Genomic DNA, 27,765 nt, shown 5'->3' with positions numbered 1-27,765 from the left:
TAAATCGCCTAATATATTGATGCAGAAATATAAATATATTTATATTATATTTATATAAACATTTATATTACAAAAAGTATATAAATAAAATATATATAAGTATATAAATAAATAAAATATAATATATTAATATAAATTTAACATATATAAGATAGGCAATAAGAGCCAAATCGCGGATGACAGTGCGTTATTCTAAACGAAACTAAATTTTTTCGTTAGAATTAAATACCTGTGCACAAGGCACCAAATTTTTACTTGGACACGGCCAAGATATAAAATTGGAATAATCTCTACAAGAGATTTTTAATTCCATGTATCCCCTATTCCCCCTAAAGAAATAAAGTGCGAGAGAAAAATATAGATCCGAAAGTCGCAGAATCGGGAATCGAACCCGAGACCTTTCGCTTGCCGGGCGACTGCTCTTCCAACTGAGCTATTCAGATCCTTTCGATTCTATACTTTTCTCTGTTATATATATTAATGTTGGTAAATAAACGCCTTTAAGCCAGCGTGTATAAATTAAGAGTTTAACTAGGCTCTGTAATATATAAATATAAATTTAACATATATAAGATAGGCAATAAGAGCCAAATCGCGGATGACAGTGCGTTATTCTAAACGAAACTAAATTTTTTCGTTAGAATTAAATACCTGTGCACAAGGCACCAAATTTTTACTTGGACACGGCCAAGATATAAAATTGGAATAATCTCTACAAGAGATTTTTAATTCCATGTATCCCCTATTCCCCCTAAAGAAATAAAGTGCGAGAGAAAAATATAGATCCGAAAGTCGCAGAATCGGGAATCGAACCCGAGACCTTTCGCTTGCCGGGCGACTGCTCTTCCAACTGAGCTATTCAGATCCTTTCGATTCTATACTTTTCTCTGTTATATATATTAATGTTGGTAAATAAACGCCTTTAAGCCAGCGTGTATAAATTAAGAGTTTAACTAGGCTCTGTAATATATAAATATAAATTTAACATATATAAGATAGGCAATAAGAGCCAAATCGCGGATGACAGTGCGTTATTCTAAACGAAACTAAATTTTTTCGTTAGAATTAAATACCTGTGCACAAGGCACCAAATTTTTACTTGGACACGGCCAAGATATAAAATTGGAATAATCTCTACAAGAGATTTTTAATTCCATGTATCCCCTATTCCCCCTAAAGAAATAAAGTGCGAGAGAAAAATATAGATCCGAAAGTCGCAGAATCGGGAATCGAACCCGAGACCTTTCGCTTGCCGGGCGACTGCTCTTCCAACTGAGCTATTCAGATCCTTTCGATTCTATACTTTTCTCTGTTATATATATTAATGTTGGTAAATAAACGCCTTTAAGCCAGCGTGTATAAATTAAGAGTTTAACTAGGCTCTGTAATATATAAATATAAATTTAACATATATAAGATAGGCAATAAGAGCCAAATCGCGGATGACAGTGCGTTATTCTAAACGAAACTAAATTTTTTCGTTAGAATTAAATACCTGTGCACAAGGCACCAAATTTTTACTTGGACACGGCCAAGATATAAAATTGGAATAATCTCTACAAGAGATTTTTAATTCCATGTATCCCCTATTCCCCCTAAAGAAATAAAGTGCGAGAGAAAAATATAGATCCGAAAGTCGCAGAATCGGGAATCGAACCCGAGACCTTTCGCTTGCCGGGCGACTGCTCTTCCAACTGAGCTATTCAGAACCTTTCGATTCTATACTTTTCTCCGTTATATATATTAATGTTGGTAAATAAACGCCTTTAAGCCAGCGTGTATAAATTAAGAGTTTAACTAGGCTCTGTAATATATAAATATAAATTTAACATATATAAGATAGGCAATAAGAGCCAAATCGCGGATGACAGTGCGTTATTCTAAACGAAACTAAATTTTTTCGTTAGAATTAAATACCTGTGCACAAGGCACCAAATTTTTACTTGGACACGGCCAAGATATAAAATTGGAATAATCTCTACAAGAGATTTTTAATTCCATGTATCCCCTATTCCCCCTAAAGAAATAAAGTGCGAGAGAAAAATATAGATCCGAAAGTCGCAGAATCGGGAATCGAACCCGAGACCTTTCGCTTGCCGGGCGACTGCTCTTCCAACTGAGCTATTCAGATCCTTTCGATTCTATACTTTTCTCTGTTATATATATTAATGTTGGTAAATAAACGCCTTTAAGCCAGCGTGTATAAATTAAGAGTTTAACTAGGCTCTGTAATATATAAATATAAATTTAACATATATAAGATAGGCAATAAGAGCCAAATCGCGGATGACAGTGCGTTATTCTAAACGAAACTAAATTTTTTCGTTAGAATTAAATACCTGTGCACAAGGCACCAAATTTTTACTTGGACACGGCCAAGATATAAAATTCTATATAATTCTAACGAAAAAATTTAGTTTCGTTTAGAATAACGCACTGTCATCCGCGATTTGGCTCTTATTGCCTATCTTATATATGTTAAATTTATATTTATATATTACAGAGCCTAGTTAAACTCTTAATTTATACACGCTGGCTTAAAGGCGTTTATTTACCAACATTAATATATATAACAGAGAAAAGTATAGAATCGAAAGGATCTGAATAGCTCAGTTGGAAGAGCAGTCGCCCGGCAAGCGAAAGGTCTCGGGTTCGATTCCCGATTCTGCGACTTTCGGATCTATATTTTTCTCTCGCACTTTATTTCTTTAGGGGGAATAGGGGATACATGGAATTAAAAATCTCTTGTAGAGATTATTCCAATTTTATATCTTGGCCGTGTCCAAGTAAAAATTTGGTGCTTTGTGCACAGGTATTTAATTCTAACGAAAAAATTTAGTTTCGTTTAGAATAACGCACTGTCATCCGCGATTCGGCTCTTATTGCCTATCTTATATATGTTAAATTTATATTTATATATTACAGAGCCTAGTTAAACTCTTAATTTATACACGCTGGCTTAAAGGCGTTTATTTACCAACATTAATATATATAACAGAGAAAAGTATAGAATCGAAAGGATCTGAATAGCTCAGTTGGAAGAGCAGTCGCCCGGCAAGCGAAAGGTCTCGGGTTCGATTCCCGATTCTGCGACTTTCGGATCTATATTTTTCTCTCGCACTTTATTTCTTTAGGGGGAATAGGGGATACATGGAATTAAAAATCTCTTGTAGAGATTATTCCAATTTTATATCTTGGCCGTGTCCAAGTAAAAATTTGGTGCCTTGTGCACAGGTATTTAATTCTAACGAAAAAATTTAGTTTCGTTTAGAATAACGCACTGTCATCCGCGATTTGGCTCTTATTGCCTATCTTATATATGTTAAATTTATATTTATATATTACAGAGCCTAGTTAAACTCTTAATTTATACACGCTGGCTTAAAGGCGTTTATTTACCAACATTAATATATATAACAGAGAAAAGTATAGAATCGAAAGGATCTGAATAGCTCAGTTGGAAGAGCAGTCGCCCGGCAAGCGAAAGGTCTCGGGTTCGATTCCCGATTCTGCGACTTTCGGATCTATATTTTTCTCTCGCACTTTATTTCTTTAGGGGGAATAGGGGATACATGGAATTAAAAATCTCTTGTAGAGATTATTCCAATTTTATATCTTGGCCGTGTCCAAGTAAAAATTTGGTGCCTTGTGCACAGGTATTTAATTCTAACGAAAAAATTTAGTTTCGTTTAGAATAACGCACTGTCATCCGCGATTTGGCTCTTATTGCCTATCTTATATATGTTAAATTTATATTTATATATTACAGAGCCTAGTTAAACTCTTAATTTATACACGCTGGCTTAAAGGCGTTTATTTACCAACATTAATATATATAACAGAGAAAAGTATAGAATCGAAAGGATCTGAATAGCTCAGTTGGAAGAGCAGTCGCCCGGCAAGCGAAAGGTCTCGGGTTCGATTCCCGATTCTGCGACTTTCGGATCTATATTTTTCTCTCGCACTTTATTTCTTTAGGGGGAATAGGGGATACATGGAATTAAAAATCTCTTGTAGAGATTATTCCAATTTTATATCTTGGCCGTGTCAAAGTAAAAATTTGGTGCCTTGTGCACAGGTATTTAATTCTAACGAAAAAATTTAGTTTCGTTTAGAATAACGCACTGTCATCCGCGATTTGGCTCTTATTGCCTATCTTATATATGTTAAATTTATATTTATATATTACAGAGCCTAGTTAAACTCTTAATAATTTATTAAATTTATATATAATATATTATTTTTATATATATATATATATATATATATATATAATATACATACATAATGTATATATAATATACATATATAAGTATATATATAAATATATATATACATATATATTTATATATATTATATTTATATATAATATATAAATATATTTATTTGTTAATTTTCAAGTTTTTATGTGTATGTATGCTATTTCGCGCAGTTGTATAAAATCTTAAACGATATTTTATTAAGTATTTCGTTGACAAATATATATAGCTGTGACTTTAATAAATAAGCGAGAATATAACCGAGAAAAAATATGCTGCAAGTCGTGATTTAAAAACGGTTTTACATCCAGAAAATGAACATTTCGAACCTGCTGAACTAATCTTGTCATCTTCGTTTGTGTCAAAAGTTTTGCAATTTATGTTTCATTTTTGCGATAAAATACGGATATGCAAATCCATACATTCGAAATTTTTATCAATCTGTCAATTTATGTAGAAAATATAACGCGACTGATGCAATTCGCTCGTGTCTTTTATAATCTACCAAACATGTTTTTCGCGTTTGCGAAAAATAAATTACATTTGATTCCATCTATATATAGTGAGTGTAAATATAGATGTGAGAGAGGACAATTTAAAAGACAAGCATTTAATATATATTCTATATATTCAATAGAGAATAAGAAATACTGTTTTCATACACTAGATGAAGTCAAACATGACTAATTTCTCGTAAACGAAAATATGTTTGCTAGAGTATATAATAACTGACGATAGTCAATATTGTATGAGTAAATCTAGTCATTTAATTTATATTATATATATACTATTAATTTATTGCATATTAATTATTATTATTATTAACAATTAATTATTAAGAATTAATCATTAATTAATTAATAATTACTTGTTAATCAATTTTAGTATTATATTATAGTATATAGAATATAGATTTTAAGATTATTTATTTATCTCGAATATCTTAAATTTTTGAAAGTGTGGGTAATCATCCCCACCGCTAAGCTAAAACAAACATAAATTGTAGAACTTTGAGCATAAATAAAGCGATAATAAAATTAATAGAACACATATAAAGAGCAGGTCGTTTCTGACGCTTTTGACGACAACGTTAAATAGGACTTGCAGATACTGATATTTTTTCGCTCGTACATTTATGTTGATATTCGTGTATTATATAATTCGTATATCAGAATCGGTAAATATTTAGTCATATTTTTATGCACAAGAAATTATTTTATATCTACTTTTCCGTCCAATATATCAAAACTAATATAGAAATGGAACACACATAAATATGCAATTTTGGAAGATACATTTCATTTACTATATTGATAAAATGATATAATATTATATAATAACATAATAAAAAATATATAAAAAATAAAAATAAATAATAATAAAAATATAATAAATATAATATTACATTTAATATGCCATGGTAGATTATAATACACGAACGACAAAAAATAAACGGAATTATATATATATATTGTCGTAGTAAACTTTTGACAGTGAGTCACTTCCACAAGCAACTTCATCGCCAAATTGTTACAAACAATTAATAAATTGTTAAAGCTCTTAGCACAAACAAAAACGATAAGATTAATAAATCAAAGCCAGTTTGTGTATTATAATTTTTATCTTATTATCCAGTAAACGTTTGGTCATATTTTTATTTAAGAAAACTAATTTATATATATGTAAATTTATTATTATTAATAATTAATTATTAATTATTATTTAAATATATTTATGTTAATATTGTATAGAAAATATTGTATATAAATATCGTATATAAATTTTTACATAAGTATTTTTAATTATAAATTGATTAATATAATTCTTAAAATAGTGATACGAAATTAAATAAACCGAACGAAATTTTTGGGAAATGTGTGGGGTCTCCCCACCGCTAAACTAAAACAACCAAATAAATTGTAAACCTTTCAGTCTAAATAAAGATAATAAAATTAATAGAGCAGATTTGAAAAGCAATTCATTTCTGACTCTTTTGATGATAACAGTGGATAGAATTTACAGATATTGATACTTTTTCGTTTTCACTTTTATTAATATTCCCTATTTTCTATATTATTAAAATCGGTACATATATATTTAATTATATTTTTATGCATAAGAAATTCATATCTAATTTTACGTCTAATGCATCATAATTAGAAACGGGAAACGCATTGAATTATGCAATTTTAGTATAATAGTAGTATTAATATAATACTGTCATATCCATATCAGTTTTCAACTTGCCTCACGTTTTTCTGTGATGAACTTCATACACATATTAGAGTCTTATTAGAACATGAAAAGAAATCTTGTAAAGAAATTTCGCTAAGAATATATTTATTACAATCACAAGCAGATTTTTAATTTAAGAAAAAATTGAGAATGAGAAAATAAAATATTTTCATTATCTTTGCGAGATACGATCAAAAAGTAATTTAATGACGTAATGTAATTGTCTACATTGTTTGCATTTCAGTACGCCGGCGTACGATTATGCACCGAATCCTGATAAGCAGTGCGGATACTTCAAGTTACGCAGAAGATGCAACCCATTCATAAGCAGTTTACAGATCTCTTAATGACGAAAAGACTGCAAACTTTACAGAGCGTCGACGCTGCCGTAGACAGGGTATGTATCATATTTGAATGACTTACAATGCTTGAAATTTAAAAATATCGCATTATAAAAAAATTATATTTTACAATTTTAATTAAATTAAATAATTCTATATAATTAAATTAACAAAATTAAATAATTTAATTAAATAAATGGATTAAATAGAATCATTTTAATGACATTTTGTCATTATAATTTTGTTTTGAGAACTTTTTTATAAAATCGAAAAAATATTAAAGTATATATTATTTATTCTATTACAGATTTATCAAGAATTAAAGGATTTGGGTGAACTGGATAATACGTATATTATTTATACGTCCGATCACGGATATCATTTGGGACAGTTCGGGCTTATAAAAGGCAAGAGCTTCCCGTTCGAGTTCGATGTGAGGGTGCCATTTCTCATCAGAGGTCCTGGCGTCGAACCCGGATCCATGTAAGTCTCTCAATTACATATTTAATATTTTCGGCGTTCTTTGTTATTAAAATTCAAAATTACATGCTTCATCTAATGGTTGGTTGGATAACAAACTTTAGACAAAGTTATGCAAGAGAAAAAGATAAAAGGAAAAATTAAAAAATTTATACATGTACTAACTAAAAAATTAAATATTTCATGGATATGTCACATGTGCATGTCTGCAGATCGATCGTAATTAAAATCAATCGCATAATACGATAATGCGTATTTGCGAAAAATAATATAGAAATATTAGTCAACAGTTAGTTCTACAGTTTTTAATTCTTTGATAATATTGTCGCCCAAAAAAGGGAATAAAAATAAAAATAAAAATAATAAAATAGCAGTTCTCTGGTGCTTGCATTATGACGATTTAATGAAGCCTAACTTGTTAGGACGTTACTTACTTTGCAAATACAACGATGTACCTGTAAAGTGTAATTACACATTATATTGTAATTACACAAAATCACAATTTTTTGGCAAAAATAATTTCTTCTGATTTATTTTGCCTATAAAAATTTAGAGTAATATTAAAAAATGAATTTGATGCATGTGCGTGCATACGAGAAAAAGTTATTTCATTTTATATAACAAATATTTCAAGTATTATGTTATTAAATGTAAAATATATGTATATATATATTTATTTCCGTAAATAATATTTATTCAATAAATGTATATACCTCAAGTTTTATATGTAGTTAAAATTTTATACGATGAATAATTTCGTAAAGCAATTGTTACTGATCTTACACAACTCTGCAAACAATTTTCAATGACTGCGTAAAATTTAAAAGTGACAGTTCAAGTAAACGACCTATTCGAAAACAAAAATACGTTGCTGACCGGTCGACCAAGAAGCTTAAGTAAACGAAAAAAATATCTCAATTCGTAGGTCCAGCATAGCATCGTGGTCAAGGATCCAGCAACCGAAAATGGAGATCCCGAGTTCGAGTCCCGAGTCAGCCGCCTTCGTCGGACGTTTGCCACTCATACGACTATGTTACAATTTATGTTTGACTTAGTTTAGCCGTGGGGTACATCGAAGCACGAGCACCCCACACTACCAAAAATTATGCGCCTAAGCTATATTGTATATAGTTACAGTCAAACAGTCCTAGTGACCATTGACTGGGGGAACCGCCTTTCTGATCACGGTAATCCCCGACGCTCTAGTAATTCGTATATAAACCATATTTTTGAAATAGCGTTCTTATATAGACAGCTGGTGTTATTTTGCTCACGGAAATCACTTCTCGGTCCTCGCCATCTGTTGGGGAAAAGTAGATATAAAAATCCAAACACGCACACGTACATACACAAACACAGGTTTATATATACACACATATAAATATACAAATACATGTCTCTCTAAATTATATTTTTGTTTCCACAAGAGACGGCGATAAGCATGAAGTGATTCCGCGTAAGCAAAAATAAATCATCTGTTCTATAAGGAACCCTATTTCAAAAATATTTTTATGCACTTATATATGACTGCTTGTCTGTAACTTTATATAGACACATAATTTTTCGACAATGCTGAGGAGTCTTGCGCAACAGGAACTCCTCACGTAAAATAAAACAAATATAAATTGGAACTTGAAACATTGTAACACTGAGAATAGTTTAAAGAGACGTGTAAAGTCAGCAACAACTGCGTTACTTTACGAAACATTTATCATATAAAATGAAACTACATATAAAACTTGAGATGCATGTCTTCATCTCTTTATTGCATAAGTCTAAATGATTTGAAGGTACAAAATACGGCTTTACTGGATTTTAATTCTTATTGGATACAAATTTATTTTATTTTTTTTTAATTTAATTTATTACTATTTATCAGAATATGTTTGTCTATAACTTTATTAAACTAATTTATATATACTTAATTATATATATTATTAATATTAATATTATAATATTATTAATAATTGAGATAACATGATAATTTTTTAATAAAAATTATTTTTGAAAAAATAAAAACGTAGATATTTGACGTAATTATTTTTAAATTTAATTCTTCTACACTTATATTGATTCTATATTTTTCAAAATAATCTTTTTCTCAAAATAAATGTACAGAAATTTTTCAAAATAATTTTTAAAAATAATTTTCTTGCACAAAAATATCTGGATCTGACTCTTATTTTAGCTCTTTTCGTATCCAGAAAAAACTCGGACTGCCTGTGCAAAATGTAAATCTGACATATTTCAATCAACACCATAATAATGATTTGTCGCTACGCTGTAATTTTTGTCTTCCTCTTGCGCTTTAACAAATATTTTCTCTTCAGAGATATCTCATTTCACCGATATTAAATTATCTCTGATTAAAATCAAATTGATCACTTACCTTTTTATAAAAAAAAAAAAAACCTGCAAACAGAAGGAAAAGACAGTTAAAACCGCAGTTGAAGTTGACAGTGGAAGCTGATATTCCTGAAAATGGTGTCTAACGGATTCCTGGATATAGGAATCGTCTCTAACGGTTCTCTTTGAACTTGTTCAAATCGAAAAAATGCTTATCTCTCATACAAACTCGCGAAAACGGGGATGCGTTGACATATGACCTGTCAAGTATATTCGATATGTCGCATTAATGCATTTGATATTCTTTCAGCAAGAGGAGAAATTGTCTGGCAAAATTGCGATATAAACGTGTTAAAGTCCCTCTATAAAATATGTAGATATTTTTGCGTATAAAAAGTCCGAGTTTACACTGTATTACGGTACATTACTGTTGTCAGGCATCAGGCGGCTATCTTGTAAATCGCAATCACGAATTTTGTGGTCCATAAAGCCGTTACGTAACTTCTTATCGTTAGGTATGATCCGGCATAAGTGACATCTTATCGCAGGTCATGATCCCGGCGTAAACTTTTTTTTAAACTCGAGTGAACGCTTCAAGACCTTGCTTTCCCTCGTCAGGTACTCGGCGGAATCAAATAACGAGTATGTTATATAAAGTGCATGACATGACATGCATATACTTGCATGCATCTGTGCTCGAAGGAAATAAATGTGACGATGCCATATGTTATCGTTACTATGTCGAGTGCAATCGCGAATTTATAGACAAGTCGGTTCCAAATGTTGATCTGATTCCTATATAAGTTCTGTTATTTGATAAAAAATTTTTTAAATTTATTTTATTAATTTTCTATTTTTTTTTATAATTATTTTATTATATTAAAATTATTTAGAATAAATAAATCTTTAAATAAATAAATTCTTAAATAAATTCTAATCTGTTATATATTATAGGTTTTTTACAAATTCATCGATCATTATGACATTTTTTCCATTTAATGAATTTCGGGGTGACCTAAATAGATGAAAATCTGATGAAGCAAGGACTGGAGAATAAAGAGGATGAGATAGAACCGACCATGAAAGCTCCAGAATTTTTTTCCGGAGTTATTTTAGTCGCATGTGGTCTCTGATGTTGTCTCGTAGGAAAAGCGCATTTTTGCTTTGTTACAATTTTTCTTACTTGTTTTAGTTCTTTTCGATTTAAAAATTCATGCGGTTTCTCAGAAGAAGTAATTCTATATTTATAGGAATTTATACAGGATGTCCCATAAAAAATTGTTGAAACTAATCAGATGTCAATTTTTAATGTATGTATAATTATTGAAAAAACAAAAATTGTGTTGAAAAGAGAAGTCTGCAGTTTTTCATATTTATCATTAGTTTATGTGATTTTATGTGATTATAAATAAAATTGGTATATAAACATTTTATTTATACCAATTTAATCCATTAAAAACTGTAGACTTTCTTCTTTTCAACAAAATTTCTGTTTTCTCAATAACTGGATGCATTAAAAAATGACAGCTGATTAGTTTCAACAATTTCCTGTAGGACACCCTTTACTAATCTCTTTTTCTCCCTCTCTGCCTTTCATTGACAATTCATGCTGCTCGACGCACTTACAAAAATAAAAAAAAGAATAACTAATGAAATAAAAAATAAAATTAATATTATAAATACAATAAAAAATTATAATAAATAAAATTAATATTATTATTAAATATTTTTCAATCCAACGTTTCTGGATTTTTGAGTTATTGCCGTTGGCGAATCGATCGTATCGAGACGCAGGTGCGATGTTACAACCGTTTTTGGTCTCGCACGGAGAAGAGCGGCTCTATATCTCTCTGTCTCTTTCTCTCTCCGAACCGTCAAGATTTTGTCGGGAGGTTGTGGAAGAAGAAGCCTGCAACAGAGAGGAGCCGAACAATCGCAGTCGGACGAACTCGCTTGGCGGGATCGAAGCTCCGAGAATTTCGCGGGAATGCCATATATAAATTAAGAGTTTAACTAGGCTCTGTAATATAAATATAAATTTAACATATATAAGATAGGCAATAAGAGCCAAATCGCGGATGACAGTGCGTTATTCTAAACGAAACTAAATTTTTTCGTTAGAATTAAATACCTGTGCACAAGGCACCAAATTTTTACTTGGACACGGCCAAGATATACAATTGGAATAATCTCTACAAGAGATTTTTAATTCCATGTATCCCCTATTCCCCCTAAATGCCATATATATTTGTCCTACGACGCGGCCGAAACTCGCAGAACCCGATGAAAAATTCTGATTCTGATGAAACTTTACACACACGTATGTAGGAAGGATGAAAGGATGAATTTAGAAATTTTCAGTGGTCGCCCGAAAACGATTCTGGATGAAGAAACCCATCTCTCGTATTTGCTTTTATCATATATATTGTATTTCGAAAAAATACTCGAGATCGACAAATATTTCATATAAAATATTAATATAAAATAAAATATTTATATTCATTCATTCATAAAATATTTATTTATTAAATAAATATTAATTATTATTTATTTATATTAATTTATTATATGTGATATAATAAAAGGCCAACTTAACGAGCTTATATGCTAATAATTGAAAAATTTTTATTTATTAATTTACGTCATACTATACAAAAGTTACGATAAACGTTTCGACTGTACGACAGTCTTTCTCAATATCCTAATAATATGTTAAAAAATTAATTTAGTCATTTCGACCTCATAAATAAATACAACAATTATAAGATTATATGACGAACGCAGTATAAAATTCATGATTGTTGGCATGAGTTAGAGCGTCAGATGCTGTTATATTATGTAACGACACTGTGAACAAATTAATATATCCGCTCAAATATTACAATACATTTAGATTTTTAATAAATAGTATTAACTTACTTTTTTGTCAACGAACATAACACCCTTGTTAAAAAATTATTTCTTTTTACTTAACATAATCACAATGTGTACTTTTTTAAAAAACAAATCGATATCTGTATCTTACAATGTCAGAGCGCTGTATATATACCCAATTTTTAAGATGACGTAGACAATTTTTTTAAAATATCATAATAAGAACCGTCAAGACGCTCGGTGTCCTTTTTTAGGTTGATACTGTTGTTTTCTTCTTTAATATATATCATTTCTGATATCAACCTTTTATAATAATTCTTTTCATAATCTAGGATTTTTGTGTCGTTCCAATTGAAATTGTGTGTAAATTTTACAATATGATCAGAAACCACCGAGTGCCTTGCTGAATCTAATCTAATATTATTTTTATGTTCATTTACTCTTGTACCTAATTGTCTTTTCGTCTGTCCTACATATGTAGCATCACAATTATTACACGAAATCTTATATATGACCCCCGAATTATTTTGGAGCTTATCTCTGTCTTTTTGCGTTTTTATGACTCTGTTTAATTTCTTTAGACATCTGTATCCTACTGTTATATTTGATTTCTTTAATTCTGATGCTACTAGTTCCGAGATTCTTTCAATATAAGGTATCGCTATGAATTTTTTATTATTGTCATTATTTATGATTTCGTTATTTATATCTTGAGTCATTTCTTTGTTTAATCTATTAACAATAAGGAACTTCAGTCTATTATTGATTTCTGAGAAAATGAGATCAAGAGGATAACTATTGCTCAATAAAATCTCTATGATTAATGTTAAATTTTTACTATGAAAACGGGGATGTGATAATAATATTGACCGGTCTACTAAATTATATATTACACTTTTTTTGTGGCATATAGGATGATTTGAATGATATGAGAGTGTTCTACCCGAAAATGTTTTTTTCTGAAACCAATCTATGTATATTATGTTATTTATAATTTTGAGTGAGATATCTAAAAAACTTATGCTACGGTTATCCTCTCTTTCTATTGTGAATTTTAATCTATCGTGACAATCATTAAATTTTTCTACTAGATATGTGACTTGATCTTCCGGCAAGCAAAGCAAGATATCATCGACGTAGCGATAGTAAAACCTTATATTAACCTTTATAGTTTCAAGAATCCTAGTTTCTATATCTTGCATGACAATATCAGCAATAATTGGAGATAAAGGCGATCCCATAGGAGTTCCATGTATTTGTTTATAGATCGTTTCGTTGAATGTGAAGTACGTTGAAGTCAAAATAAATTTAATTACATTAACAAACTCATTTTTGTCTATTGATGTGTGGTTTTCAATGTAATGCCATCTATTATTTATGCTGTCTATTGCAAGGTCCACAGGAACATTTGTGAACAACGATATCACATCCAAAGATACGATTGTTTCATTGTTATTTAATTTAAGATCAGACAAAGCGTTGCACAATTCAAAACTATTGTTAACATGACTTTTGCCTTTGGGTAAACTTGTCACTAAAATGTTGTGTAAATATGCAGCTAAATGATGTAGTGCTGTATTGACCGATGATACTATTACTCTGAATGGAACATTTTCCTTGTGAATTTTGGGCAAGCCATATGCTTTAGGAAGCACTGAATCACTGGAACTTAAACAATAATAGTCTTTTTTTGTGATCCATTCATTTTTTAACCATTGTTTTAAATTTTTGTTAAGGTCTTTTTCTATTTTTATTATTGGATTGTTTTTGATTGTCATATAATTATCTTTGTCATTTAATAATTCTTCAACTTTGTCTATATAAAATTCTTTGGTCATTGCTACGGTCGTGTTTCCCTTGTCTGCTCTTGTGAAAATGATGCTGGGATTTTATTTACAAAATGTCATGGTTTTTTTGTACATAAAAGTAAGTTTGTCGTTAATTATGTCTTTCCTAGTATTGTTGTTTAAAAAAACAAAGAACTGTGGAATAGCTATGTTTCTTATTGTCGTGAGATTAGTTATGTTATTCGAATTGCTTTCTATGTCTTTAATGAATTCATGTACAGCTGTTTTTTTATCAGTATTAATAGGAAGGCTAAATTCACTACCTAATTGCAATAAATTTGTGACATCAGTTGGAATATCTACATCAGTCAAATTAATAAACCATTTATCATTGGTTTGTTCTAATGGATTAATAGTTCTGTTTATAAAATTTGTTGCGTTAATGTGGTTATTAATATATTTATTATTTTGAGAGTTTACACTATTTTTCTCTAAACAAGAAAAAACTATGGGTTTAATATTATTATAGTAATCCGATTCTTTTTTTTGCAATAACCAACAGAATTTTTTCTTATGTAAGTAATGTAAGTTTAAAATTTGTTTTTTGAATAATCTACTATGGTGGTTATAAATCTCTTGCCATACCTGGGATGGGATGTTGTTATTTAATCTTTGTGTAAAGTATCTTATGTTTTTGTTAAAATACCCTATTTGTCTGTGCAAGTCAAATATCTCTATGTTTAATATTTCCATTCTAAATTTATGCAACACACATGAATTTTATACTGCGTTCGTCATATAATCTTATAATTGTTGTATTTATTTATGAGGTCGAAATGACTAAATTAATTTTTTAACATATTATTAGGATATTGAGAAAGACTGTCGTACAGTCGAAACGTTTATCGTAACTTTTGTATAGTATGACGTAAATTAATAAATAAAAATTTTTCAATTATTAGCATATAAGCTCGTTAAGTTGGCCTTTTATTATATCACATATTTTAATTGTATACGAGCCGAAGTTTAATTTATAAAATATATATATTTAATTTATTTTATTTATATTTATTAATATTATATTATTATATTATTTATATTTATTAATTATATATATATTTATTTATTATTTATATTTATTAAATAATATTTATTTATTTTTTAATATTTATTAATAAATAAATATTTATTTATTTATTTATTAAAATATTGATATAAAATATTTTGGTATTTACCAAAGTTTTATGGTAAAAATATATCTCTATTAAAAAAAAAATGTCACGGGAAAAAATGAATTGGATATAATTTTGTTCTAAGATTTTTAAGAAATTTTTTTTCACGATTTTATTAACATATATATTTTTATCTTCTGTAAAACTTTTGTAAAACATATTTTTAAATATCTCAAATATTTTCGAAGTATATAGAAAAACAAAAAACCGCTCTACATATGAAAGATGGTTTCACCCCTCAGAATCGTTAATTGAAAATTTTTTAAATTCATCTCCCTTGCATGTATATGTAAAAGTTTCATCAAAATCGGAATTTTCAAATTCACGAGATTCTCTTGTTGGTTTTTATCCTACATCGAGAATAAAAGTTGCGAGATATATTCAAATAAAATGAGATAAATTAGAAATGACAGATTAAATAAATATATTTATTCAGCTCTTTAGGGTAAACTTCTTAGAGTATACACAGTTGAAAAATTTGTATTAAATTTAACAAATATCACATGTTTCAAACGGTCCACAGAAATTTTTGTGTCAATTTATTATAATATGGATATGTTATATATAAATGATAACATAAGTACTTAATATTTTAATATAAAATAAATGCAAACTTCAAATAATTAAGAATACATTTTGTGTAAAATTAACATACTTTTAATGTAAAAATCAACTAAGAAGAACTGCTAATTTTACATTTTAATCATCCCCATTTATATTATAAAATAAAATCAATATTTTTTTCTGTAGATAAATCTTGACACTACTAAAACATATGTTTATTATGTAAAATTAAAAATAGACGCGCAGTGCGTTATTTTCACACTTTTCCCAGTTCTTTTAATAACGTAACATTTGAATTCAATTACCACATTCATATGTTAAATATTTTTAACAACGGGGACCGTTTTTAACAAACAAACTCTCTCGACTGTAAAGAACAGCCGGTTGTGTGTGACATAAATAAAAAAATAAGGAGGAAAAGGGAGCAGCTGAAATGGCGAACATGAGAGAGAGAGAATGAAAGGGAGGATAAATTAATCGAGATTTTAATTGTACGCACGTGCGTCCCTCGCGTGAATAAAGAACGTCGATCTGGCCCCGTTTAACAATATACGGGCACAAAGTATCGTGTGGAAGCCGCTGTTACGGGCACGTTGTAATTTACAGACGATGCAGGTTGAAAAACAAGACGAGCCGGGATTTCGAGACCTATCTTGCGTACTGATTGCAAATTCCCGGCTGTAAAAACAGGCTCGTGCCCCAGCCTTACGTAACGAGCGATTTATCGCGAACCATACTTGACTCCAATTACGCATAATGCGGCATTGTGCTCCGGAGGGAGGTAAATAGAAACCTCACTTCTCAATTGAACGCGTCTCGATTATCCTGATTGCATTTATACGACCAAAGGTCGAGTTATGCGCGAGTTACAATGCCGCGATAAAAGAGTCTATTCTCCTCGTATACCACGCCAGTAATAATCGTTATAAGCACTGGCCGCAGTAAACATCTCTATTAAGAAGCTATTTTTGATCTTATCTCCTCTCGAGAGGCTCTCGCTAAATGGAGCTCTAATATTTTATCTTCGAAAAATTGCGGAGACCAAAATTCGATAATCAAAATATTGAAAATTCCATTTCTAATTTATCACAACAATTTTGCGCGGTGAAACTTGTCCACCTTCAATTATATAATATAACATATAATATATAATTTTAATATATATAATTATAATATATAATATATATAATTATATAATATATAATATGTAATATATATAATATATATAATATGTAATTTAAAATAAAATAAATATATGTATAAATATATTATTAATTATGTCCTGTAAGCAACGTAATTTTCGCAAAATGCGAACAACTCACAAAACGCAGATGCCTAGGAGCGACAGACAATCGAGACAGATTTATGCAGCAAACGGTAGCGATGCCTTACCTGTTCGATACCCGGCGTTACTCAAGTAAGCGGCGAAGGAGTGAGGCTCGTGATCTCGTTGCCACTGGGGACTGCTGCAATTGTCGTTGTTCGTAAAGACCTCGTGATTGTGAACGTAACGACCGGTTAGCAGAGAGCTCCTGCTCGGACAACACATGGGAGTGGTCACGTATGCGTGTCTTAGCTCGGCGCCCTCATCCCTTATTCGCCTGAGGGTCCGCGGCATGAAGTTCAGCGAACCTGAAAAATCAAACCAATCATTTTGTCAATGAAGAGATATTTTATTGTCTCCTTCTCATAAGCTATCTTATATTATTTTTTCGAAAATTAAGAAGCGAGGGAGTGAAAGCACCCCTTCATTTAGCATCTACTTAATTTTGCTAAGGAAGGAAATTAATATACCACTAATGTGATAAAGAAAATGAATAAATAAGGAAATAACAAAAATATTAAATAATAAAAATATGAAATATAAAAAACAATAAAAAGAAATAATGAAAACAATAAATGCTGTTGCTACGAACCCAGTTCGACATCTTGATCGTCCGTCAGAATCAAGACAATATTGGGCTTTCTCTCTCTGGGCTGCTGATACGGCAAATACGGCGAGTTCGATTGATGATTGTGATGATTACTGTTGCCGTTGTAATTCGACTTGTGCACGGAGCCGCGACGTTGCTGCTGCTGCTGCTGACCATCGTATACGTCATCAGCAGGTCTCTCTCCGTCGGTTCGTCTGGCATTGACACCCAGCAGCAGGAGGAGAAGCAGAAATTGAAATAGCTTGCTCATGGCTGGCGGCTGGCTGCTGGTCGGCGTTTATAGGCTGGCTACCTCAATCCGGTGTGTCATACCATGGTTGCGACTGTGGAAAAGAACGAGACGCAAACGTTAATGGACACGTGCGTCTGACGGTAATTGGAACGCGGCGCGACAAGAGTGAAGTCTTAAAGGAATCTTTTCCTTCGCCTTCGTATACACCTAAAACGTATCTTTCCGAGTTTCGAGAGAGGCCAGACGACCAGGGGGATGATTGTATACGTGGGAAAGGAAATTGGCTGTCATAGAAATCATTCCAACAGTCTTTTTCCTTACTTCATATATATATTGCGCCGATTGATTCGACATATACACGTTTCTTCGAAATACGAAACTTAAATTGTAAAAGTTCTCGCTATCGCAAAAGTAAAAAGCAATTTCTCTGGGTATGTATATGTGGGAAATATTCTAAGTACAATCATTATATGGAATGCTCTGCAATAATTTTCATATTTGAATATTTCTTTATACCCAGAAACCCAGAGCAGAAATTGAATCAGGGTGTAATAAGAGCAGGTTACCCTTAATTAAAGTCAGGTCCTGATAAGGCTTAAGGTCGAACGATCTAGGTCCTTAACAGGGTACCTTTCAGGTCCTTATCAGAAATTACGTTACATGCCTGATATGGTTCTCATCAGGATTATGAAAATGATATTTAATGTATCACTATATGGTTATCATTAATTTGATCATTTTGCAAACCATATTGTAAATATGTGTCTATACATATTTTGTTTTATATTAATTATTTTGCATTAATAGCTGCTCTATGTATCTAAAAATCAAACGCATTTAATGCATTTAGCAGAATTATTTCGAGAATTAAATTCCAAAATTCTGACATCAAAACGCGGAATTGTGTGCGCACACAACAATTTATCGTACAGTGATAAGGAAATTTTGTTTCGAATGCATTTCGAAATTTTGTTTCAAGCAATTAAACATCTATAGAGTAAAATATAGATATCGCATACGCGCGGTGAGGCAGATAAATAAATAATTCTCGATTCAAGTGTTCCGCGATCATCTGGAATTGTGCCATTGTGCGAGAATTTAATTCGCGGCGCGATCGAAATAGATTTATCGGGTAATCCCTTAATGTCCACTCTGCACTTTGCAGTTTGGCACGTGGACAATAAACTGTATCCAATAACGCGTTGCCCTAAACGTATCCGCATCCGTTATGCGCGTGCGAAACAATTAACAGATCGCATTATTGCTGATTCTCGATTAGTTGTTAACCACGAATGATGATCATTTATAAACTGTACTCATGAAAGGCTTTAACTGGAAACCGGACGTGATCGGTCTAATTAAATAACAGAAATACATACGCCATACTCGGAACGTGTCCCGTCATTCAGGAATGAAACATGAGAGATGAAAGGTGCAAAAAAGAATTACGTGCCCTAACTAAACCGTGGAACGAAGAACAAAATCATCTCCCTCTTTGAAAAAAGAGCGATAAATAATCCCGCAAATCTATTATTAATTTTTAATTTAAATGTATATATATTATTAAAAGACAGATTATACTGGGTGTCTGATATAAGATGTCACACCGAAAATATACAAGTAGATTTTGTTATTTGGAGACTATTTTTATTTAGCAAAAATATTGCGGCATTAATCATTTTCGAGTTATATAAGCGATTGAAAATAAAGGGTTTTTGTTTTTCGCAAACTGAGCCTTGTGAAAATAAAATATTAATAAAACCACATTCTCCAATTAATTTCAAGTAGAGATTACTTTAAATAAAATTTTAATTTAAGATTTAGTTATAAATATACATGATAGCATAAATTGGAAACATGCAAAAAATGATGGCCTCCTTCGACATTTTTGCTGAGGAAAAATCATCTCCAAATAACGAGATCTTCTATTTGTATATATTTTCAATGTATCACTTTATGTCAGATACCCTGCATAAAGCGTGTGTCGCCAACGCACGAATTTTATCTAAATATTTAATGAATATGTATTCCAAATTATAATTTATAATTATGAATTATAAATTTTAATAATAAATTATAATTTATGCTGAAAATATTCTCTTACAAGTCCTTTAAATATATATTTCATAATTCATATATTTATATTTCACAATTTATTAAATATTCTGTCAATGCAACCGCTTAGGTCTATTATAAATTTTATAAAGTAATATTGTTTGACAGAAGCTTTATAAATTTTATTACATTTTTTTTACAAATGTATTCAACTGCATATTTAGAATTCACACACAAATTACGCGAAATTACCCTATTATTATTTTTGTTTTGATCCGACGTATAAGTGTTGAAACCCCCTTGATCCAACTTATATTTATTATACTGATTGCAAGAGAGTCTCTTATAACATTATCTCGGCACAAATTTATCTTCCTCGGAACGCTAGCGATTTTTTACGGTTAAATTTCCCGTTGGTTTCTCCCGTGGCCGGAATACCGATGAAAAGATTTCACAAACAGATGAAGTTTTACTATATGGATTTTTTTATTATCAGTGACGAGAGCTAGGCTCTCTCTTCTAACTACGTTTATCGGCTGCACGTGAGGCGCGTAAGAAAACCCGAAGAGTGCTTCATCGAGGCAGCCCGATATTTTGAAACATTTATATAGAAGGGAGTTAAAAGAGAGAAAATCAAACCGACGAGCCCTGATCGGATCGAACAGACGGAAGAAGCGTGTTCTCTCGCAGACAGTCAAATATGGATGGTTGCACGGCGAGTAAATGTTACGGTGCTGGATATGGAGAGTTCCCACGACTCGAGAGGAGGATGCTGAAGAAGGGTATTATTCGCGAAAATCGCGCCGCTTTCGACGTCATCTTCCTCGCGCATCCTCCCTCGCATATTACATCCTTCTTTCGAACAATACACATTTTATTAAATTTTTCCCATTTTATTTCTCGCGCCGCGTAGACATAGGTATGATTATATTTGGAATTTATTTTTATTTATCAAGAATTTTTTCGAGATATTATATATCAGATTATTAAAAAAATTTACTAAATTCGAATAACTATTTTATTTCAATATATGAGAGCCAACTCGCGCGAAAATTAATTTTTGCGGATTTTTTTTTAAATTTTAATCTTGATAATCTTGATTTGTCAAATTTAAAAGTCGGTTCTTAGGCCGATTTAATTATATATATGTTAAATATATTTTTATATTAAATAAAAAAATTGTAAAGCTTTAGAGATAAACGAAGGTAACGAAAATTAGTTGAGACTTGAAATGTTTACCGAAACAATAAACGCTTTATTTAATCATATTGGACACACCAAAAAAATTATTAAATTAATAAATATTTTATTCCATACTGCCTAATAAAATCATTTATTTGGGGAAAAAAAAAAAAAAAAAAAAAAAAAAAAAAAAAAAAAAAAACCTGTTTTAAAACGGATTTTCTTATATCAAATAAATATTTTTCACGTCAAATCAATATTATTTAGTTTAAAAAAAATAAATGATTTATAAGACAGTATTAAAATAAATATTTATTAATTTAATAATTATTTTTTTCAGTGTATTTCTGTTCTCTGGGGAGATCAAAGATGCTGCATCATATCACGAAATTATTTTAATATCGCGTAGTGTCTAAGATAATAAAGATGACTAGCAACCAAAAGTCACCCCATAGATGAATCTTCACTTTTTTAAACGGTGTTATTCCTACTCACAATAGTCTCATTTATAGCAATAATTACAGATAAATATATGTATAAGAAATGCTTATAATATAGTTCTGTATTTTTTTAATATATTATTTTTTTTATTTCATATTATTTTATTGTTAAAAATATTATTCCAACACATTGAAAAAAAATGTTAACTAGTCAATTGTGACTAAAACCCGTCAACTAAATAATATTTTGTTAATTAAATATATAAAAATATTTAAATTAAATAAAAAATTAAATAATCTAACAAAACGTATATTTGACCTAAATACTATGTTCAATTAACAAAATAGTAATTTAGTTGGAAGGTTTAGTCAAGTTAACAAATTTTCATTGGTACTTTTGCTTTCCATATATAATGTCCATAAATTATAAAAATATATTTTGTCCGCGATATTTAATTAAAATATAGCGTCTTGTAATAACATTATAGATTAATAGTAGCATCCAGGTGTGAAGGTTTTTTTAAGCAATCAATAATCTAGAGAATAACCCTCGTATAAGAGATATTATATATTGAATCCATCATATAAATTATCTAAAATGTATACGTATATGTCACGGGTAGATTAATGTATCCTAGCTTCTGACAGATCCGGTTTCAATACATTAATGGTTACGTGCCCACGTTACAATTGATTCAACTATCGTGTTACGAGATGATCTTCCGAAACGATTTCCTGCGTCACTTCATTAGGAAGAGCTCCGCGATTAAAATAATTTATGTCGAAACGTGGGTGGAGCGTAACTGATGTTGTGATATAAAAATTCGAGGCGCAAATAAATTTTATGTTCAAGTGTTGAAAGAAAAAATGTCTTACTTTAGTTATATAAAAAAGGATACTAAATAAAATATAACTTATATAATAATTGTATTAAATTGTTCAATTGTTTCCCTTCGAAAATTAATATGAAAAATTTTATTGAAAAGTTTTGATACGGAGGGAATTTTTTGTTATATTTTACCGCAAAATTCACAATAAATATCATATTTGGTAATAATAAACCGAAAATTACCATATGCTGTATTATCGTGCATAATTAATTAAGCTAGATTGAAAATATTTTATATTTTAAAATTATTGAAATTTTACTAGGTATATGTTTTAGTAAAATTAATCAAATTTTATATCTTTTTGTGGTAGATATTAATTTTTTTATTGTGGTAAATATTAATTAGCTAAACTGTTATAAAATTCTTCCAATATCATGTTTAGTTGAATTTCAGGACAAACTCTAAAAGAAAATTCTTTCTGTGTACTATTACAATATATAGTATACATAAACTCAGTTTATATAAAATATAACTTGTTACAATTTCCATTATATATTTGAAAATTGTAATGTTATATTATTTGTCAAAGTAATTTATATAGAAAGAATATTTAAAACTAAATTGATAAATCAAATGTGGCGCATTAATTAGCTCTGTCTATTCGCGTGCGAGACCGCGGACAAGAGACAGCTGCAAACATCAAACGTCAAATGTCAAAAAGGGATGTCCGATGTGTGTTCGATCGTGACTATACTTGAGTTCGATCCTTCTATAATTGCATATTAATTGCTAACAACCTCGTTTTTCTGTGTGTCAAGCAAATATTGACGACATGAATATATAGAGAAAATCGATCGTGAGTAACGTCAATAAGAAACGTCAAAATTAAAAACAAAATCATCATTCAAATTCCGTCGAATATTTTACTCTTCAGCTCCGAAATCTATAAATATTCTGTCACAAAAATTGCATAATCCCCTTCTGTATTCTATCGCGTGTACAATTCGAAACAAACTCGCTCTAGCAATATTTCACATATACTGTTTGACAGAAAATAAAGACCTCTAGAATATCTTGTTCGAATTCGATTAATCTTTCCATTTTTTTGTAGCTTGCCCACCTCGTCTGTTTTCTTCCTCGACGTATAATTCATTCAAGGTACTACATCGGAAATTGCCTCGGGTGTGCACACGCAGCTATGAGTGGGTTGCGAGATTAAACGGATGTTACACGTGCGTATTTTGCGTGTTAACCTGTAACGCGACGCGTTCACGTGACCGAGTGTAGGTCGGATCGCTTCGAGGAAGCGAACGCTCATTTAAATAGTCGAAAAGTCAGGCGAGTGCGTGGGTCGCGTGAGGAAATTTCCTTTCGATCAAGGATACCGTCCAGAGAAGATTATAGCTTTCAGGAATTAAAATAATACAGCCTCTTAGCAAATAGACTGAAATTATCTTATATTAATGCAACAACATTACAAGAACAGAAAAATTTTTTATAAATCAAATTTCGTGCATCAATATAATAAAAATTGCATGTCGAATGGAAAACGAATTATAAATAATTATGTATTGTATAAATAATTGCTGATATGTTATATATTTAAATTTATTTTTATATAATTATCTATTTTTTATTTTTTAATATTTAATATATTTTTAAAGTTAAATTATAATAAATAAATATATTCAAATGAGAAACGCGCTTGGGCTCTAATGGCCGATTTAAAATATCAAATAAATATATGTATAATACATTAATAATTATATACATATATTTATATATATATTTTATTATAATATATATATATAATAAATTTTAATGTAAGAAAGATTTTTTTTTATTTTCGCTATAAATTACCTATTCATGTTCCTTTTTTATTTTAATAAAAAATAAGATAATAAATTTTCATTTCCTCCCTCTGTCTGCCTAAATTAAAAATTAATAAATGAACCTAGGAACTCCATCAATCTTTTCTTTCTCTAAAACTACAGGTAAAAGCTTCGGATGTGCCATATGCACGAAAGAGGATCAACGACTTAGTAGTCATTTCCTCTTAAAATATATATATATATATATATATATATATATATATGCTATATCTTTTTCTCTAGCTGGCGGAACCTGTTTCGGTTTAAAGCCTCTTAAGCTATTTTTCAAGCTCTCTCTTCTTTAAATAACCGCTTTCTTCATATACGTATATTATCGATATTATTAGCGGCGATTTCTCTCGCGCCGGCATCAACCCTCGATGTAGGAGACGCCTCTCGAGATCCCCCTCGATCGACGGCATGATGATAGGCTGCGGAGCATCTCCGCAGTCCGCAAGATATCGAGACATGCGAGTTGGACGAGCCATGCAAATAACAAGTCGGTGAACGGGCGCGATTATTGCCCGCACGCATGTGCAGCCGAGAGCTGCGGTTTTTCTCACAATGACTTCGTCATCCGACGATCACGTTTCCTTCTCGGACGTCCACTCGACGTCGTGTCGGCCCTTGAATCGATAACGCCCAGACCGGATCGATTTGTTAATGCGCGAAGAGAAAAAGTGTCAAACGCACAGATCTACTGACGTTTAAGACGTTCAAGAGTATGTTATATAATACATGAGATTTTTTGTATTCATCAATATTGATGAAATAAAAATAATAATTTCCTTAAAGAAAATGATAATTTAATACTAACAAGAGCAGATAAGGGTCGTGAAATATTTTTTTTTTTTAAATAGCTTGACGTAGTTTTATGCGAATAACTGTGTTTCTGTATAGTTTTATTATATTGACAATTATGAATAATTGATTGTTAATTTCTATTAATCTTTAATTTTAAATGATGCGCTGAAGAAGGTTGAAAAAGGCAACCGAAACGTTCGAATTTATTTCTGTCTAATAATTTATGTTATAAATCTTTTTCCACAAATAAATATTAATGAAAGAACTTATAATTAGCTCTTATTGCCTTTTATATGTATATTAATTTTTAAAGAGCTGTTACAAATTATATTAAAATAAAAATAATTTTAAAAATCATAATTATAATTATATATAGTTATTAATAATAATAATTATGTAAAATTATATAATTATTTTTTAATAACATATATTTTATAATTAATAGAAAATAAAAATATTATATAAATAATATTTATAATTATATAATTATTAATGATAATTATTGAAAGCATATAACTATATATAATTCTTTTTTAATTATAACACGTGACAGTATACGTCAAAGAGTTTAGATCATCGATTTGACAGTTCTCATCTCGCAAAGTTTTTAGTTCCTATTTCCCTTCCTCAGGCTTGAATTATCCTTGACATTGAAAATATATAATTTCGTGAAGACTATGCGATCGTTATTGACTCTGCTACTTCTTAGGAAGGTGCATGAAAAATTCAACGTTGACAATCAGCTGTGCGGCTTGTCATTCCGATCATCGCGTGCAAATATTCTATTTTCCTGCACCATCATTTCTATCTCTATCAGCAATATTGTATTGTATTCTCTAAATTTCTTAGAGTGAAAACTGAACAATTTCATTCCAAAAGAGTGGAATTTTACTTCAAAAAAATGGAATCTCACTTTTTTGGAGTAAAATTCCACTCTTTTAGAATAAAATTGTTCAGTTTTCACTCCAATAAATTTAGAGAGTACTTAGATTCTAAAATTAACTAAATAAAGATGAGATGAAAATATGTAAATTCATCTTAGATAAGATAAAGATAAGATTTCATTTTAAATATATAGTTAAAAAAATAAAATAGTGTAGCGATTCATCTATAGATAATATTATTTTTAAGATCACTTATGTAAACAGTTACAAAAAAATGTAAATTATTAAAAAAATATAAATATGCACTAAAAAAATTTATTACCTAACTTGACTAAATTTTTCAACTAAATTATTATATTGTTAATTAAACATATATTAATATTTAAATAAAATATTCGTTTTAGATTCAATATACAATTTAATTTAAATATTTTTATGTTTAAGTAATTTATATATGAGAATAAGATAAGTCGTGAATTTAGCGAATTTGGAGTTTTAAATGAATTTAAAGGAGTAAATGCGTGGATATGCTCGTGTTGACACATGGTAAATTCTAATGGTGCGTTTGGTTTACATACGCTGCGCGATATCTGACGTCACTTCCTGGGTAGAATGGTAGGAACGAACGCGCGCTGAATTTAGCACAATCAGATAATGTAACGAGCACACATATGCACGTAAACCTTTCGCGATGATGCATATATCTATGCAACATTAAGGTGCATCTGTTCATTATCTTCAAATTGTATTTCCTGAGTTTGGAAATGTAACCTAACAACTCCGTTATTAATATATTTCCGCTTATATAACAGCGCAGTATCTCGTAAAAACAAAATCGCGAATTTCCTGTTGTCAATAACAGAGATTGATAGATTTTTTTCTGGCATAGTATGTACAGTTATATATATAGATGCAAAATGTCATTGGCTGCAAAAATTTTTAAAAGTTTCCATGAAAATTGAAATAGCGAATTTAAAAAAAAAAAAGAGGAAAAAAGAGATCTCGTATATAACAGACGCAATTGTATACACTTGTTAATCACGAGTTCATCGTGTAAGTGAAAAATCGCACAAAAAGTGGTTAAAATTATTTTCACGTTATTTTATATATAATTCATATAATTTGTCGAAAAAAAAATTTTATTCAAACATGTATGTATACACCTAACAAAATTTATTTATATTTATTTATATGCATATATTTATTACTTAATATTTAGTAATATATTTTGACATTTTCGCGCATTTTAGTCCACTGGTGAAATATATAGAAGCGCAATATCTCATTTCCATCGCAACGTGACCGTAAAAAATACATTTGACACTCGATCGTATAACGAGCACACCGGATTGGACAAATTTAACGCAAGAAATGTTTCCTGCCTCGCTTTATGTATATCTATGTGTACATCTGCG

At 30.0% G+C, this 27,765-nt stretch overlaps 2 protein-coding genes across 8 annotated transcripts in view; one reads left to right on the top strand and one right to left on the bottom strand.

Moving 5' to 3' along the window:
- Nucleotides 1-27,765, bottom strand: part of Sulf1 (Extracellular sulfatase Sulf1) — a 175,378-nt gene that overhangs the window by 81,558 nt on the left and 66,055 nt on the right. For all 7 annotated transcript variants that reach the window (XM_085487313.1, XM_085487314.1, XM_085487312.1 and 4 more), the window contains 2 exons: nucleotides 18,035-18,375; nucleotides 17,511-17,750 (listed from right to left, as the gene is read on the bottom strand). In XM_085487313.1, the coding sequence (XP_085343439.1) occupies nucleotides 17,511-17,750; nucleotides 18,035-18,302 (508 nt within the window). In that variant the 5' untranslated portion in view covers nucleotides 18,303-18,375. The remainder of the gene's footprint in view (nucleotides 1-17,510; nucleotides 17,751-18,034; nucleotides 18,376-27,765) is intronic.
- Nucleotides 6,788-7,389, top strand: LOC146721185 (extracellular sulfatase SULF-1 homolog). The gene is made up of 2 exons (XM_085487319.1): nucleotides 6,788-6,891; nucleotides 7,143-7,389. Exons 1-2 carry the CDS (start codon nucleotides 6,805-6,807, stop codon nucleotides 7,320-7,322), a joined length of 267 nt encoding a protein of 88 aa, XP_085343445.1. The 5' UTR covers nucleotides 6,788-6,804; the 3' UTR covers nucleotides 7,323-7,389.

Source organism: Nylanderia fulva, unplaced genomic scaffold, assembly GCF_048542155.1.
Source record: "Nylanderia fulva isolate GAGA-0341 unplaced genomic scaffold, ASM4854215v1 Scaffold53, whole genome shotgun sequence".
NCBI lineage: Eukaryota > Metazoa > Arthropoda > Insecta > Hymenoptera > Formicidae > Nylanderia > Nylanderia fulva.
Note: the sequence above shows the minus strand (reverse complement) of the source record. Positions and strands in the feature narration are given on the sequence as shown.

What these genes read in the sequence shown, in the direction of transcription:
- LOC146721185 (XM_085487319.1), top strand. Translation starts at nt 6,805, where the DNA reads ATGCAACCCATTCATAAGCAGTTTACAGATCTCTTAATGACGAAAAGA. An exon ending in TCGACGCTGCCGTAGACAGG is followed by an intron (nt 6,892 to 7,142) that starts GTATGTATCATA and finishes ATTCTATTACAG; the next exon opens with ATTTATCAAGAATTAAAGGA.